The sequence below is a fragment of the Octopus sinensis genome, linkage group LG27 (genome assembly GCF_006345805.1).
Source record: "Octopus sinensis linkage group LG27, ASM634580v1, whole genome shotgun sequence".
NCBI lineage: Eukaryota > Metazoa > Mollusca > Cephalopoda > Octopoda > Octopodidae > Octopus > Octopus sinensis.
In genome coordinates, this window is record NC_043023.1 from 19,548,737 (window position 1) to 19,566,236 (window position 17,500).

General features: G+C 40.1%; 1 protein-coding gene across 2 annotated transcripts in view; it reads left to right on the top strand.

Moving 5' to 3' along the window:
- LOC115225423 (CCR4-NOT transcription complex subunit 6-like) overlaps positions 1–17,500 on the top strand; it is a 142,272-nt gene that overhangs the window by 89,509 nt on the left and 35,263 nt on the right. The window contains exon 1 of one of the 2 annotated variants that reach the window (XM_029796382.2): positions 8,042–10,385. The exons of the other annotated variant lie outside the window; for it this stretch is intronic. Within the exon in view, the coding sequence (XP_029652242.1) occupies positions 8,867–10,385 (1,519 nt within the window). The 5' untranslated portion in view covers positions 8,042–8,866. Of the gene's footprint in view, positions 1–8,041; positions 10,386–17,500 lie in introns of those variants that run through there. 2 annotated transcript variants of the gene reach the window in all.

Below are 17,500 nucleotides of genomic sequence, written 5' to 3' on the forward strand. Positions count from 1 at the left end.
CATAGAAGTTTCGTGGGAATTCAATATTCCCACGAAACTTCTTCTATGCCTATGGGTCTCTTTTGCTGGGGATGTAAACAAACCAATGCGGTTGTCAGGCATTGGATGGTTGGGAGAAACATAGACACCAAAACACACAAGCATATATACTCTTTCACTTGTTTCAGTCATTTGACTGCGGCCATGCTGGAGCACCACCTTTAGTCGAGCAACTCGACCCCGGGACTTATTCTTTGTAAGCCCAGTACTTATTCTATCGGTCTCTTTTGCCGAACCGCTAAGTGACGGGGGCGTAAACACACCAGCATCGGTTGTCAAGCGATATTGGGGGACAAACACAGACACACAAACATACACGCACACACATATATGTATATACATATATACGACAGGCTTCTTTCAGTTTCCGTCTACCAAATCCACTCACAAGGCTTTGGTCAGCCTGAGGCTATAGAAGAAGACACTTGCCCAAGGTGTCACGCAATGGGGCTGAACCCGGAACCATGTGGTTGGTAAGCAAGCTACTTACCACACAGCCACTCCTGCACCTATATATATATATATATATATATATATCTGTGTGTGTGTGTATGTATGTATATAAATTTAAGGAAGTGAAAAACAAAACCAAGGCAGGATAAGCTTATCAGATCTTGTAAATTATTTCAATGGTGAATTTAAACGATCTGATAAGCTTGTCTTGCCTTGGTTTTGTTTTCCACTTCCTTTAATTTATCCCTGCTGACTCAGAAGTAGGTTACAGATCCCCAGCTTCAGCCCCCTGCTGTGAACTTGGATCCTAGTAGCTTATCATTTGCAGCACTAATACAGCGTACCTATTAGTTTAGATTACCAGTAGCCTAAACCCTCCGTATTCTGTATATATATATATATATATATATATAAAGGGTAGTTTTCTTTTGTGTTTAAATGTACACTATTTTAAAATATGAATATGTTGTCTATTGACTATTTATACATGCTAGGCCACTGGTGGTGATATTTATAACAAATATTCGCTACCCTATATATGTATCTTGTGACCTCGTGTGTACCGTTGGCGATTTTTTTTCGTCTGTCTTCCCTTCTCTGGATCTTTCCTTCACCTATGCTTCTGACGAAGAGCTCCGCTCGAAACGTTAAACCCTCCTTCTTTCTTTCTTTCCTGAGTGTCCAATAATACTATATTTGTTCCATGTCCTCGCGTTGTTGTGTTTTTTTGTGTTTTCTTGTTTGGATTAACTATATATATATATGTATGTGTGTGTGTGTGTGTATGTATGTATATATGTGTGTGTGTATATAATATATATGTGAAGGCAGAAATATATACGTCACTAAAGTGAACAAAGGGCATCAATCTGCCAGCATTGCTAGAAATAAGAGTCAAAACAACTCAATAGTTACAGAAGCACTGTCTTAATGACTGACAAAGGAGACTAGCTTCTTATGGTCCTAGATTTATGTATACACACACATATACATATATACTTTTATACAAACATACATGTGTGTGTGTGTGTGGGTAAAACTATTTAATGTCCGTCTTTCCATGGTGGTATGGGTTGGACAGCCAAAACACCCTCACCCTAACCCAAAATTTTAGCCTTTCGTTTTTTTTTTTCTTAATTGTTAAATTAATTTAAGGATAACAATTAAGAAAAAAAAAATTTAGGGTTAGGGTGAGGGTGAGGGTTAGGGTTAGTGACAGAATGTTGACTCAGTTTTAGACGCAGCAAATGATTTTAGCTCAATTAGAGGCAATTGATTGGTTAAAATTCGAAAAATTAAACTACTTTAAACAAACAAATTACAATTTTCTCAAGAAAGCCAAGAGAAAAAAAATGTTTTATTTAGACACATTCTACCATTATACGAAGTTTTAAAGTGTTTAGTTAACTAGAAATTGTGTTGACATGTGCCGTTCAAAAGGAAAAGATCCCATTTGTATTGTCTCACGCGCACACTTTTTATTGCATCGATGCCAATAATAATGTATTCAGCCGGTCTTCTTTTCAGAGTCACATCTGTCTCGGCTCACACCGTTTTGCCAAGTCAGCTTGCGCCAATCGGCGACCGGCCGTAATGTCAGGTGACCTGCATGATGTCACCGGTCTCTAATAGTTTTGTGTATGTATGTATATATGTGGCGGATGTATATATGTGTGTGCGTATATGCTTGAAAGCGTGACAGAAAAGTATTGAATACGTAAAATGCAGTGTATATATATCTTAAAATCAATGACATCACAGTTCTTAGTCTGAAATTTTGTTTACAAATTAACCACTTTTAACCCCCAACCATAATTACACTCGAATATAAACTGTCGTCTGCTCGGTCACTCACACTCGTGCGGTCACTCACACTCGCACACACTTTCTTTCTCTCGCTATCTGTTTCTCCTCCTTCGATCTCTTTCTCCTTCTCCTCCTTCACTCTCTCTCTCTCTCCTTCTCCTCCTTCACTCTCTCGTCTCTATTCTTACTCTCTCTAAACGTACCTTCCCTTATAGTCTTTCCCTCCTACATATACTTTACGTCCCTCGCTCTTTATTTTTACTCTGTTACTTTTCCTCTCTCCACCCTCCTTACGTCTCCCTCTTTCTATCGCCTTTCTTTCTGTTCTTTTCACGATCAACAACTCTCCTCCCCTTCTCTCCCATACGCATTTCAAACCCATGCTTTGTGATCCCTTCTTTCTCTCCCTCCCTATTACCATCACCCCTTCCTCCTACCTCCACGCATCCTCTCCATTCAACTTTTACAAACTTGCTTTCCTCCTCCTCCCCTTCTTCTTCTTCTCACGCACCTGTCTCATTTGCATTTCCTCCCACCACCTCTTTGCTGCTTTATCCTATTCCTCTCTCCACCCTCGCTCCTACTGCCTCGCCTTTCCTTCCTCCGTCCCTCCGTATTTCTTGTCCCCTTCCCGACGTTTATATTTGCGTGTTTATATATATACACACATATATATATACACACATACACACACACATATATATATATATACATATATACGCAAACATGCCGAGAAACAATAGGACGACAGTGCGTGTGTATTTAGATACATAAATATTATATATATATTATATATATATATATATATATATATAATATATGTATATGTATGTATGTATAAAACTAAAGCCAGTGTATTCCTACTGAATCCGTTCTACCGTGGTTGGTACCCGTGCGTATCTTTCAACACAGCTACTGCTGTTCCTGTATACACACAAGTCTACAACATCACACAAACATACATACGTATATTCACGAGCGCACGTTGTCTTTCTTCGTCTCTATTCGAACCCGTGCGTACAATATAATCCTTTGGCTACGTGCCCCCGACTGTCGATCGCAAGAAGCAGAAAAAGAAAAGAGACGCGAAAACGAAACGATACCCCTTCCAAAGCATCCATCCATCCATCTTCAAGATACCCGTAATTATTTTTTAACAGGACAAGCAAAGCGCACAAAAAAGTGACTTCGAAAAAAGTTCCGTTTTCATTCATTCATTCATTCATTCATTCATTCGCTGTTGTTCCTCTTTCTTCTTGTCTGCAAAACAGCGGTCGCGTGTTCAATTCGGACGAGCTCCACAATCAAAGGAAGAACTGAAAAAAAAAATATATATATATATATATGAAACCCGAGTTGCTGCGTTGTGGCTATCATCCTTCGTCTTGGATAATTTCTTTACCTGGATTGTTGTTGTTTTGAGGAGAAAAAAAATTGCAAACAAAACGAAAAGGATCTTGTTTAACCTTTCACCTTTGACCTCCATTCTTTTTCTTTCATTCTTATCTGTGGACAGGGTATTATTAGGTCAGTTGAAGAGGCTAGTGGTCTGAGCAAATATCTGTCTGTCTGTCTATCTAACTATCTATCTCTCTGTCTGCCTGACTATCTATCTATCTACATATCTGTCTATCTATCTATTTCTATCTATCTATCTATCTATTTCTATCTATCTATCTATCTATCTATCTATCTATCTATCTATCTATCTATCTATCTATCTATCTATCTATCTATCTATCTATCTATTTCTATCTATCTATCTATCTATCTATCTATCTATCTATCTATCTATCTATCTACCTATATATCTATCTATCTATCTATTGGTATATCTACACACATACACACACGCGCGCACACTTGGCTGCCGTTCCTTCCTCGCCCCTCATCACCGACTCGCTTTTTCACGCCACCACCTCCACTTCTGTAACACACGCACTCGAATACAACTTAATGCAAAACATCATTTAGTTACAAATTACATTTATTTCTATCACCTGCACCACCACACCAACACAATAAGGCAACCACCACCCCCACTATCACAGTTGCTAATACACACACACACACACAATCAACCGCAAACACTTCTATTATAACTACCCCATATACCCCCTACACACACACACACACATATATATATATATATATATATATATACGCACACATACACACTACTACTACTACTACTCTTATTACCACTCTACACCAACTACTGCAGCTACCACCACTGGGAGCAGTACTCTTACTACTACTAACACTGCTGCCACCCTCTTGTAGAAGCACCCGGCATTTCGATCAACACAACACAAACACTGACACACACATAACATGATACGCTAATGTTTATTGCATTACGTACACAGCCCACACACACACACACACACACACACATTCTCTCAACAGTACACACAGTTTACGTGCTCGTGCTGACACACATCCACCGACGACCACCACCACCCGGTTATTGACAGCAGTGAACGATCGTTCATTCCCTTCATACTAGTTTGTTTGTGTGTGTGAGTATATATATATATATATATATAGTCATTCGATCATCTGTATTCTTCTCTGAATCCCCCCCCCCGTTTTTGTGTTTGTATATATATATATATATATATATATATATATGAACACACACTAACATATATATATATACACATACATACACACGCACCAAAAGCACGTGGTGTTTGGAAACCCTTTAATATCATATCTGCTGCCCTCTGCCCCTCTCTTACACACACACACGCTTTATTCAATGACCCCTTCGTAAACCCTTCTTCCCCCTACTTTTTATTTCCTCCTTGTTACACATCCCTGTATATGAGTGCAGAACCTTCACTCATTGTTTCCGTTGGCCCTAAAGCACTCACACCATTCACATCCCTAGTCAGTCAATTCAGCCTGGATAAGCACCCCTATAACCAAAAAAAGTACCCCAGACATGCTTATCTATCGGGTGCCAACTTAACTTACGTTGACTCTTATTTAAAACGCTAGTGTTTGTGATTTTCAGGACGTTTTGGTTGCTATTTCTAGTACGTCAAATCACCCTATTGAGTCTCTCTCTCGTTTCGATTCGCTGCTACTTGTCTTATTAAAAGGCACTCTACCCGGGGTACCTTACAGTAGGTACCCGTTGATTACTATGAGATCTTCTCGCTGACATTTCCTGGATTTGTACAAAGCTTAGGTATTGTTTGGGGTGTTTAATTTTTCTTTTTTGTACGTGTTTGTGTACCTATGTTTAAAGAAACCATCGGCTCTTTACGTTTCAAGTTCAGATTCCGGCGAGGTCCACTTATTTTTCGATCCTTCCGGGGGTCTCTATAATTAACCTCTCTCATCGCCACCTTTTTTGGTCTCGGGTTGGCGGAGGTAAAGATTACGCACACCACCCGTTTTCGACGTAACGGTAAAAGCTAACCTTAAACCCCAGGTGTGCATATTCTTTACCTTCGCACTCGGGTTTACATTAAAAGTTATTATTTCCTTTTAGATCGTTTTTTTTTTTGAGGTTTTCCCACATATAATATAAAGTACCAGTTGTATACTGGGGGGTCTTTGTTCTTTACTCTAGCATCTGTAGTAGAGTCAGTCTCTAAGGATACTTTTTTTGTAAAATTCCTAATGCACTTGTATTAAGTTCTGAGTTGAAAGAAAACGCGATTGCTATACCGTTCGTCCGTCCGTCCATCCATCCGTGCCAAACCATAAGCATCAAGCTGGAGATTGATAACATCTAGCATCTAGTAAAGTTTATACGAAAGTTGGGGCAAAGCAGTTTTATATTTTTTTAATCGCCTACACACCACACACAAACACATCCTTTCTCTCTGTCTCCGTAATTCTCTCCTTGCAATTTATCAATCAGCTATTGACTGATAAATCGATAAATTCGCTGTTTGTTTATCCTTCTGCTGAGAGGTTGATAAAAGTTTAATATATTTTCTTATTAAACTTCAGCTACGCTAAATAAGGATCGGATTGTTCCTGCCCGTCCTTTAAACAAAAGTACTCTGTCCGAGCCTTTTTTTTTCCTTCTCTCCCCATATCCTCATAAGTCGTTTCAATTTATTGATCATGTATCAATCAGTGATTGACTGATAAATCGATAAATGCCAAGTTTGTTTATTTTTCTGCTGAGAGTTTGATAAAAGTTTCAAAACAATTTTTAAAAAAAACTTCGACTGGGCTAAACTAAGATTAAGATCGTCACTGCCAATCCTTTAGGAAAACAACTTTGAGCTTCTTTTTTTTCCCCTCTCCGGCCTTGTTTAAATACTTTTAATTCGGCTTGGCTAGGATTTGATCGTCGGTACCCGTCCCGTCACAGACCATACTTAATTAAATACAGCCTTGTGGCGCCAGTTGGAGAATTAAATCACCCGCCACCACCGTCGTAATAGCCGTTTCGCTGAAATTGTAAATTCATGCAGTTTATTAGCATAAAGTATGAACGCCACAACCCCTCTGCTTCTCGCTCCTCTCATCCGACCCGCCCGACCCCTTTGGGTTTTGCACACTTGAGCCCTCCTCCACCCCTTTCTCATCGCCCTCATTATTCATCATCTCAACCTTAATTTGTTTAATTAGCACCAGCATTAATTACCGTCTCTCTCTCTCTCTCTCGCACAAACACGTGCGTGCGCGCACCTTTCACATTTCAATGTTGATTGCTTTTTGTTTACATCTGCAATCATACTAACACCTGTCTCAGTGACTTCCACCACCACCACCTGTGCAATCACCTTCACAGTCACTAACTAAGCTATACGGTATCACCACCGTTACTGGCTCCACTACAATCAACCCAACCACTTCTACTACTACTATGACAAAGACGAACGTTTTTATTTGCCACCACCATTACCCTAACGAACCAACCACCACAACTACCACCACCACCACCACTACATCAACAACAACAGCAATAAGGTTAGCTATTAAGTACCACCGGATACCTCTACTGCTGCCACTACAACCAACCACCTCTACTATCGCCTCAACAAGCACTTAAACTTCTACCACCACCATCAACTACTACTACTACTACTACCAATACCACTACTACTACTACTACTACTACTACTACTACTACTACCAATACCACTACTACTACTACTACTACTACTACTACTACTACTACTACTACTACTACTACCACCACCACAACGTCACTGCTGCAGCTAAAATAACTTTTTTTTAAACTCTCACCACCTCTGCAATTACCTCTGCTGCTATTTCCATTATGAAAACACAATAGGTCCACTGTTACCCCCTCCCCCGCAGCAACATAAACACTACCACCGAAACTACTGCCTATACTGTTTTTTTTCCTTTTTGTTTTTTTTTTTTTGTTTTCCTTTCTTAGTTTGATTTTCTGGTCACTGAAATTTTAAAGAGAGACAGATCCTTGCCATTTTTATTATTATTATTATTGTTGTTGTTGTGGTTGTTGTTGAGGTGGAGTAAATATTACTCCCTGTCTACTCCAGTCCCTCTCGGCTACCCCCGTTTCACACCTCTTTATCTCTTTCTCTCTCTCTCTCTCTCTCTATATATATATATATGTGTGTGTGTGTGTGTGTATATATAATAAAACACACACACACACTATACATACATAGACACATACACACACACAAATGACACATGCATTTACGCTTATGTTTATATACACACATAAAAAAACACACACACACACACGCACGCACGCACTCACCCATAGACTCAAACCCACACGCACTCACATCACTGTCATCCTAACAACAGAGAACCAGTCACACCCCACCCCCTCGATATCACCTTCAATGGTTTGTCTGACTGGTTTTTCTTTTCCTTTTTGTTTTTGTGTTTTTTTCCTCCTCACCCTCCTCCTCCTCTTCCACCTCCTCCTCCTCCCGCTCACATTTCTCTATGGTTTTCTCACAGCCCCTCTAAACACCACCACCACCACCATATTTATTTATTTGTCTTTCTGTTTCCCCTCTGTTGCTTTTCCTTCCTAGCTTTCTCTCTCTCTCTCTCTCGTCTTACCTAGTCTTTTCACAACTGGAACATAAACCACACCACACCACACCACACCACACTGCACCAGTTTACACTTCAGCTACACTCGACACCTCTGACCACCACAGTTATTAAACACTCCACGAGCGAAAACACCACAGCAGCGCTCTCTCTCTCTCTCTGTCCACAACACCTCACCACCAAGTTACGATAGAGAAACACACACAACACTGTGATATAAAACGCCACAGCCCTCTACTCTACTCTACACCGCATCACAAATTTCTGAAGAAACTATTCGCTTCACCCAGCCTGCCAATGGGGTAAATTGCAATCAAAAATTTGACTTTTGTAATATTTTCTCACAGTTCAGATTACTCTGGGGTCGGCATTTTAACCCTTGATTTACCAGTGTGCCTGCAGGGATCCGTTCGAATAAGTATCAGTTATGTTCTAGGATTTCTGTGTATCTTCAAGCCACCCAATTCTTTTTGAAAGTATCTGTGGCCCTAAAATCATACCAGGTGCGAAGGTTGGAAAACAGACAGCCATGGGAAAAAACGGGGCCAGTTTCCCGAGGAAGAACCTGGATTCTTTCTGCTCTTCGTCTTCCTCTGTCGAGATTATAAGCGAAGAAAAGTTCTGTAAGAGGACGAAGAATTCTGCATCCTCGTCTCAGCCATTGCTGTCGGCATGTTCAAATTGTTACAAGGAGAGAACAAAGTCGACAGGGAGCCGGCGGCACAGGCGTCATAAACAGGTGAAGTCTAACTCGCCGATAATTATTTGCCTCAAAGACTCGTTAGATGCTGCCCGCAGGTTGAAGCAGAAGGATGAGAGGGTGTACGATAAAGATTGCCAAGCTTCTACAACGACGAGAAATATTATTACTACTACTACAAGGGACAATGTTGGTGCTGGTCCAATTTATTCCAGGTTCCAAGAAGACAAAGGTAAAAAACTTCAGGCCCTCTTGTCTGAGATAGAAAAGCCCAACCAAAACGAAGCTTGTGGGAATATTGTAAAGAATCTAGATTTGGACACCGGGCAGTTGTGCTCGGCCTGCCAGAATTTGAACTCGTCCAGTCACGTACTTAACAATGCACCGCACCGCACCAGGCGTAACGAGCGGTCAAGTCGGTCGTTGCACCACTTTCAGCATAGTAAAGGGACGAACAACGTTGACGTGATTCGGAATGACTTATTTAGGGGTGATGGTCACGACGCCAACCCTGACTCGGAAGCTGCTGAGTATGAAGACACTTCTTCTATCTCTTCGAGCTCGGACAGCAGCAATGCATACGAATGTGACAGCATGCCTCGTTCTAGAGGTAACTGCATGTCCATCCATGACGCACCTTGTTGCAGAAGGATACCCCAGAAAATAGCTTATGGGGACTCCCTTGAGAAATTGGCGCAATTCACCACTGGTGCACCTCTGTATTGTTATGGGTCGGGCCTGCAGTACAGGTGTTCTATGCAGGTGTCGAACCCCTGGTACCAGGAAGGGTACCACAACAGCAACAACAGCAATCTGGAGGAGTACCAGTATCATGTCAATAACAGAAGCTTTGAGGAGTACCCCTACGCTGACCATAATGCCAGAACCCCTCCTGCTGTCGTCTCAGTCAGCGCAGAAGATGCGGGTCTGTCGTCGGACTTCTCGACAACTGACCATGACTCCAACAGGGAGTCGGAGTCACCGCTGACCAGTGTGGACGAAGGGGACGCCGACAGCAACAGTGAGATCGATAATAATCCGGACTCTGAAAACCACCAGTGCGTCGACTGTGTCTACGTTGATCTTACCGACACTGATGTCACTTTCTCGGTTTACTACCATGAAAATCTATTCCAGCTTTACAACAGCTACAAGGAAAAAAAGAAACAGAGGAGGGCCACTTCTTGGGCCATCCCCTCCTGGGGCACGCCGCTGGGCTTCACAAATGCCTCCTCATCCTACTACCCTTACACCACCTCATGGCCGTGGCCCTATTGGTCCTCCATGTTCTTCCCGAACAGTTCGCTGCCCAAAACGGTGATGATACCCCCAAAAGAGCTAAAGAAATGTAAGTCAAATTAAAACTTTGTTAATCGTTATTATCATTAAAATGCCTAGTGGTGTTTCATCCACCTTTATGTTCTGGGGTCAAATTTCTCTGAGGTCAACTTTTCCTTTCAACCTTTTGGGGTCGATAAAATAAGTACCAGTTGTCAATGTAATCGCTTTAATCCCTTCCCCTAGAATTTCTGGCCTTGTGCCAAAATTAGAAACCAATATATAAGAAAGTACCAGTTACATGCTGGGGTCAATGTAATCAACTTAAGCCCTTCTCCTAGAATTACTGGCCTTGTGCCAAAATTAGAAACCAATATATATAGGCGTAGGAGTGGCTGTGTGGTAAGTAGCTTGCTAACCAACCACATGGTTCAGGGTTCAGTCCCAGGCGCAGGAGTGGCTGTGTGGTAAGTAGCTTGTCTACCAACCACATGGTTCCGGGTTCAGTCCCACTGCGTGGCATCTTGGGCAAGTGTCTTCTGCTATAGCCCCGGGCCGACCAATGCCTTGTGAGTGGATTTGGTAGACGGAAACTGAAAGAAGCCCGTCGTATATATGTATATATATATGTATGTTTGTGTGTCTGTGTTTGTCTCCCTAGCATTGCTTGACAACCGATGCTGGTGTGTTTACATCCCCGTCACTTAGCGGTTCGGCAAAAGAGACTGATATAATAAGTACTGGGCTTACAAAGAATAAGTCCCGGGGTCGACTTGCTCGACTAAAGGCGGTGCTCCAGCATGGCCGCAGTCAAATGACTGAAACGAGTAAAAGAGAAAAAGAAAAGATATAAGAAAGTACCAGTTACGTGCTGGGGTGAATGTAATCGACTTAATCCCTTCCCCCAAATTTGAAGCCTTGTACTTCCAGTAGAAAGAATGATTATTATTATTATTATTATTATTATTAAGGTAGTGAGCTGGCAGAGTTGTTAGCACACCGGGCGAAATCTGTCTTTATGCTCTGAGTTCAAATTCCACCGTGGTCGACTTTGCATTTTACCCTTTCAGGGTAGATAAATTAAGTACCAGTGAAACACTGGGGTCGATGTAATCGACTAGTTTCATTGCTCCCCCTCCCCTCAAAAATTTCAGGCCTTGTGTCTTTAGTAGAAAAGATTATTATAATTATTTTAAAGCGGCGAGCTCGCAGACTCGTTAGCACACCAGGTGAAATGCTTAGTGGTATTTTGTCTGCCTTCATGTTCCGAGTTCAAATTCTGCTGAGGATCCTCTAAGTTCACATTCCTCCAGGGTCGCTTTTGCCTTCTGTCCTTTCAGCGTTAATAAATTATCAGTCAAGTACTGGGTTGATATAATTGACTTACCCTCTCCCCCCCAAATTCCTGGCCTTGTGCCTATAGTAAGTAGGATTATTATTATTATTATTATTGTATCACTGAGGTCAACTTTGCCTTTCATCCTTTTTCATCATCATCATCGTTTAACGTCCGTTCTCCATACTGGCATGGGTTGGACGGTTCGACCGGGGGTCTGGGAAGCCAGGAGGCTGCACCAGCCTCCAGTCTAATCTGGCAGAGTTTCTACAGCTGGATGCCCTTCCTAACGCCAACCACTCCGTGAGTGTAGTGGGTGCTTTTTACGTGCCACCGGCACAGGTGCCAGGCGAGGCTGGCAACGGCCACAATTCGGATGGTGCTTTTTACATGCCACCGGCACGGAAGCCAGTCGAGGCGGCGTTGGCAACGGCCACGATCAGATTGGTGCTTTTTACGTGCCACTGGCACAGAAGCCAGTCTAGGCTGGCAATGGCCACGATCGAGTTGGTGCTTTTTACGTGCCACCGGCACCTTTTTGGTTGATAAAATAAGTACCAGTTGAACACTGGGGTCGATGTAATCGACTTAGTCACTTCCCCAAAATTACCCCCCTTGTGGAAAAATCTGAATTCATTATTATTATTTATTATTATTATTATTATTATTATTTCCTCCTTGGCTAAGCCCTCATAAATTCCTGAGTTTTGCTTGAAAAGGAAAGCGAGATGAAAAGAAGAAAGTATTACCTCCCAGCAAGTTTGTTGAAAGATTAGTGAATGTGGGTGGCAAGAATGGTTTGAACAAATGCGTTTGCTCTAAGTATGTACCTGTGAATTGAAAGGAAGCAATATGGAGAGGGCACTTGCCCTGTTTGTCAGGATATCCATGGTTTTGTGGGGTTTTTACTGGCAGCCCTAGGAATTCTCTCCCTTTTGGGGAATTATTCATCGCTGGAATTTATTTTGTTTTTCTACCCTTTACGCACTTCCTCACGTAACCCCACATTGTATTGTCCAGTATTGTCCCTGATGTTTTTTAGTGAACCCTTTGTGATGAATAAAGAAATCATTATTATTATTATTATTATTGAGTGAGCGAGCAGTGCATGCCATCAAAGTGACACTGGGGTAAAATATACGAAGCCCAGTATACCCATCATGACTACCCGTCTGATAAGGGTACACCAGGCACATGCATCACAACCATATGTGCGCGACATGGTGATCTCATATCAAGATAAACAGTGCATGACCTTGCAGGTAGGGCCCAGTTAGAATTTTCTTCAGGTTGAGTAGCCCATCCCACTCAAAAGGTCCCATTATTATTATTATTATTATTATTATTATGGCGAGCTTGCAGAATCATTAGGAAAGGCATCCAGCTATAGGAATCATGCCACAACTGGCAATCAGGGTCAGGACAGCCCCTTGTCAAACCATCCAACCCATACAAACATAGAGAGCGGTTGTTTAAACAATGATGATATCCTAGCTCCTTGCATTTTAAGTTCAAACCCAGTTGAATTGCATTCTTTTCTCTCTGTTTTTCTTTTGATCTTTTGCTCTTTTTGTGTGAAATATTTTCACACCCTTGTGAGTAATAATTTTCCATTAAAAACAAATTGATATCATTATGAGAACCTCGTCTGTGCACATTCCTGCTTTTGGGCCTTTGTGCAATTGGCCATAAAACTTACATCATCGATCTCGAAATTGCTGGTCTTGGAACAAATACTAGCTTTTCCTTGTTTCAGTCACTGGACCGTGACCATGCTGGGGCACCATCTGGAGTGGTTTTAGTCAAATAAATTAACCCCAGTACTTTTTTTTTTGCCAGTTTTTTTTTTCCTCTCTCTCTCTCTCTCTCTCTCTCTCTCTCTCTGTAAATCTGATACTTGTCTTTTTCAGTCTCTTTTGCTGAACTGCTAAGTTATGGGAGTCATAAACAAACCAACATTGGTTGTCAACTGCTGGAAATGATACACACACACCACACACACACACACACACCACACACAGACACACACACACACAGACACACACACACACACACACACACCACACACACACACACACACACACCACACACACACCACACACAGACACACACACACACACCACACACAGACACACACACACACACACACACGACACACACCACACACAGACACACACACACCACACACACACGACACACACCACACGCACGCACGCACACACCACACACACACACACACACACACACACACCACACACACAGACACCACACGCACACACACACATACGACACATACACACGCTCTCACAGGCTGCAGCACAGTTTCCTTTTATCAAATTCACTCCCAAGGCATTGATCAACCCTGCAGGCAGAAACAGCCATGCTGGAGCACCATCTTGAAGGGTCTTAATCAAACAAATCGACCCCAGGATGTATTTCTTAATCCTAGTACTTATTTTATTGGTCTCTTTTGTTAAAGCGCTAAGTTACGGAGATGTAAACACACCAACACCGGTTGTTAAGTGGTGATGGGAGGACAGACACACACACTGATATTATATATATATGATGGGCTTCTTTCAGTTTCCATCTACCAAATCCACTCACAAGGCTTTGGTAGGCCCAAGGCTACAGTAGAAGGCACTTGCCCAAGATGCCTCACTGTGGGACTGAACCTGGAACCATGTGGTTGGGAAGCAAGCTTCTTACCATGTCAGTACCCATATATATAAACACTTGCAACAGGATGGATTTTACGAAAAGCATTCAAGGGTCCAGATGAAGGTTTAAATTTCACACTGTAAAGCAAATACAGTCCCCTATCAATGGGTTTTTAGCACGGTGTCTCCCTCTGTGTTGGGTCAGCTTGACCAGTAACATATGTGTTTCACTTCAGAGTTCAGTCTTAGCTGACATCTACACAACCCCCTTGGTCAATTGTAAATAAGGACCTGCAAATTGGAGCTGGGTTAGACCCGTAGTGTAGTGGAAGGGTACAAGCAGTACTTGTAATTTAGCCCTTTAGCTTTTAGACTGATCAGATTAGATCTTTCAAATTAGGGGTTCTTGACCATTTTCTATCTATGGACCCCTTTAATTACTATTTTATTCTGGTGGACTCCTCAAAGCCGTTAAATATTTAACCCTTTGGCATTTAGACCGGCCAAATCTGACCCAAATATTGTCCCTTTTTTTTATGTTCAACATGACCATATCTGACCTCTCACACCTACCCTACAATGTCATTCTAAAAATTAAGTTACCTCATCAAAATCTCAAAGCTACAAGATGATACACGATTAATCCAAAACAATGTGAATAAGTAAGTCTTCCTTTTGACAGAGTAATCTGAATGGTAAATGGTTAAACTGACCATATTTGGCCAAAATATTGTATTTGTTTTACGTTCAAAATGACCAAATCTTGCCTCTCACACAAACCCTATCATATTCTGGAAATGAAAAATTGTCTCACCAAAATCCCAAAGCTATGAGATAATGCATGATTAATTCAAAACAATGTGAATAAATGAGCATTACTTTTGATAGAATAATGTGACTACTAACGAGTTAAAAACTAGTTTTATTGAAAGTTATTTCCTAATTCCTAATTTTTTTTCACACATTAACTTGTGTAGGTTGAACTATGTAAAAACATCTGAGAAAGAAACCTTAGCTGTTTCTTGCAAAACATGCCAATACATACATTTAACCCTTTCGTTACTCTATTTCTGTTGAGATGCTCTGTGTTTCTTTCAATTAATTTAAATATAACAAAGAATTTAGTAAAATAACTTAGTTATCATTAAGCTAGTGTTAGGAACATAAATTGTGACTAAAGTTTGCTGGAAGATTTTAATTCAAAACTTATGAAAACAAGACATTTGTTACTCTGAGCGAGAGGTGGTTTCAGCCAGGTCGGTATCAAAAGGGTTAAGAATTGTTTCTCTATTATATATTTTAACCCTTTTGTTACCATATTTCTGTTGAGATGCTCTGTGTTTCTTTCAATTAATTTTCTTGCAAAACATGCCAATACATACATTTAACCCTTTCGTTACCATATTTCTGTTGAGATGTTATGTGTTGTTTCAATTACTTTAAATATAACAAAGAATTTAGTAAAATACTTAGTTATCATTAAGCTAGTGTTAGGAACATAAATCGTGACTAAGGTTTGGTGGAAGATTTTAATTTAAAACTTATGAAAACAAGACATTTGTTACTCTGAGCCAGAAGTGGTTTCAGCCAGGTTGGTATCAAAAGGGTTAAGAATTGTTTCTCTATTATATATTTTAACCATTTTGTTACCATATTCTGTTGAGATGCTCTGTGTTTCTTTCAATTAATTTAAATATAACAAAGAATTTAGAACAAAAATAACTTAGTTATCATTAAGCTAGTGTTAGGAACATAAATTGTGACTAAGGTTTGCTGGAAGATTTTAATTCAAAACTTATGAAAACAAGACATTTGTTACTCTGAGCGAGAGGTGGTTTCAGCCAGGTCGGTATCAAAAGGGTTAAGAATTGTTTCTCTATTATATATTTTAACCCTTTTGTTACCATATTTCTGTTGAGATGTTATGTGTTTGTTTCAATTACTTTAAATATAACAAAGAATTTAGTAAAATAACTTAGTTATCATTAAGCTAGTGTTAGGAACATAAATCGTGACTAAGGTTTGGTGGAAGATTTTAATTCAAAACTTATGAAAACAAGACATTTGTTACTCTGAGCGAGAGGTGGTTTCAGCCAGGTCGGTATCAAAAGGGTTAAGAATTGTTTCTCTATTATATATTTTAACCCTTTTGTTACCATATTTCTGTTGAGATGCTCTGTGTTTCATTCAATTAATTTTCTTGCAAAACATGCCAATACATACATTTAACCCTTTCGTTACCATATTTCTGTTGAGATGTTATGTGTTTGTTTCAATTACTTTAAATATAACAAAGAATTTAGTAAAATAACTTAGTTATCATTAAGCTAGTGTTAGGAACATAAATCGTGACTAAGGTTTGGTGGAAGATTTTAATTTAAAACTTATGAAAACAAGACATTTGTTACTCTGAGCCAGAAGTGGTTTCAGCCAGGTTGGTATCAAAAGGGTTAAGAATTGTTTCTCTATTATATATTTTAACCATTTTGTTACCATATTTCTGTTGAGATGCTCTGTGTTTCTTTCAATTAATTTAAATATAACAAAGAATTTAGTAAAATAACTTAGTTATCATTAAGCTAGTGTTAGGAACATAAATTGTGACTAAGGTTTGCTGGAAGATTTTAATTCAAAACTTATGAAAACAAGACATTTGTTACTCTGAGCGAGAGGTGGTTTCAGCCAGGTCGGTATCAAAAGGGTTAAGAATTGTTTCTCTATTATATATTTTAACCCTTTTGTTACCATATTTCTGTTGAGATGCTCTGTGTTTCTTTCAATTAATTTTCTTGCAAAACATGCCAATACATACATTTAACCCTTTTGTTACCATATTTCTGTTGAGATGTTATGTGTTTGTTTCAATTACTTTAAATATAACAAAGAATTTAGTAAAATAACTTAGTTATCATTAAGCTAGTGTTAGGAACATAAATCGTGACTAAGGTTTGGTGGAAGATTTTAATTCAAAACTTATGAAAACAAGACATTTGTACCACAGAGCCAAGGCCGGTTTTAGCCAGGTTGGTAACGAAAGGGTTAAAGCAAAGTCTTTTCAGGAGCCCTTAAAAAACTATTGTAGGATCCCAAATTTACTATTTTGCTTGCATGAATCCCCTTTGATTACTTTTTTTAAAAATCTTAGTGGACCCCCATAGCTATTTGATGTTTAAAAACTAGTTTAAAGAA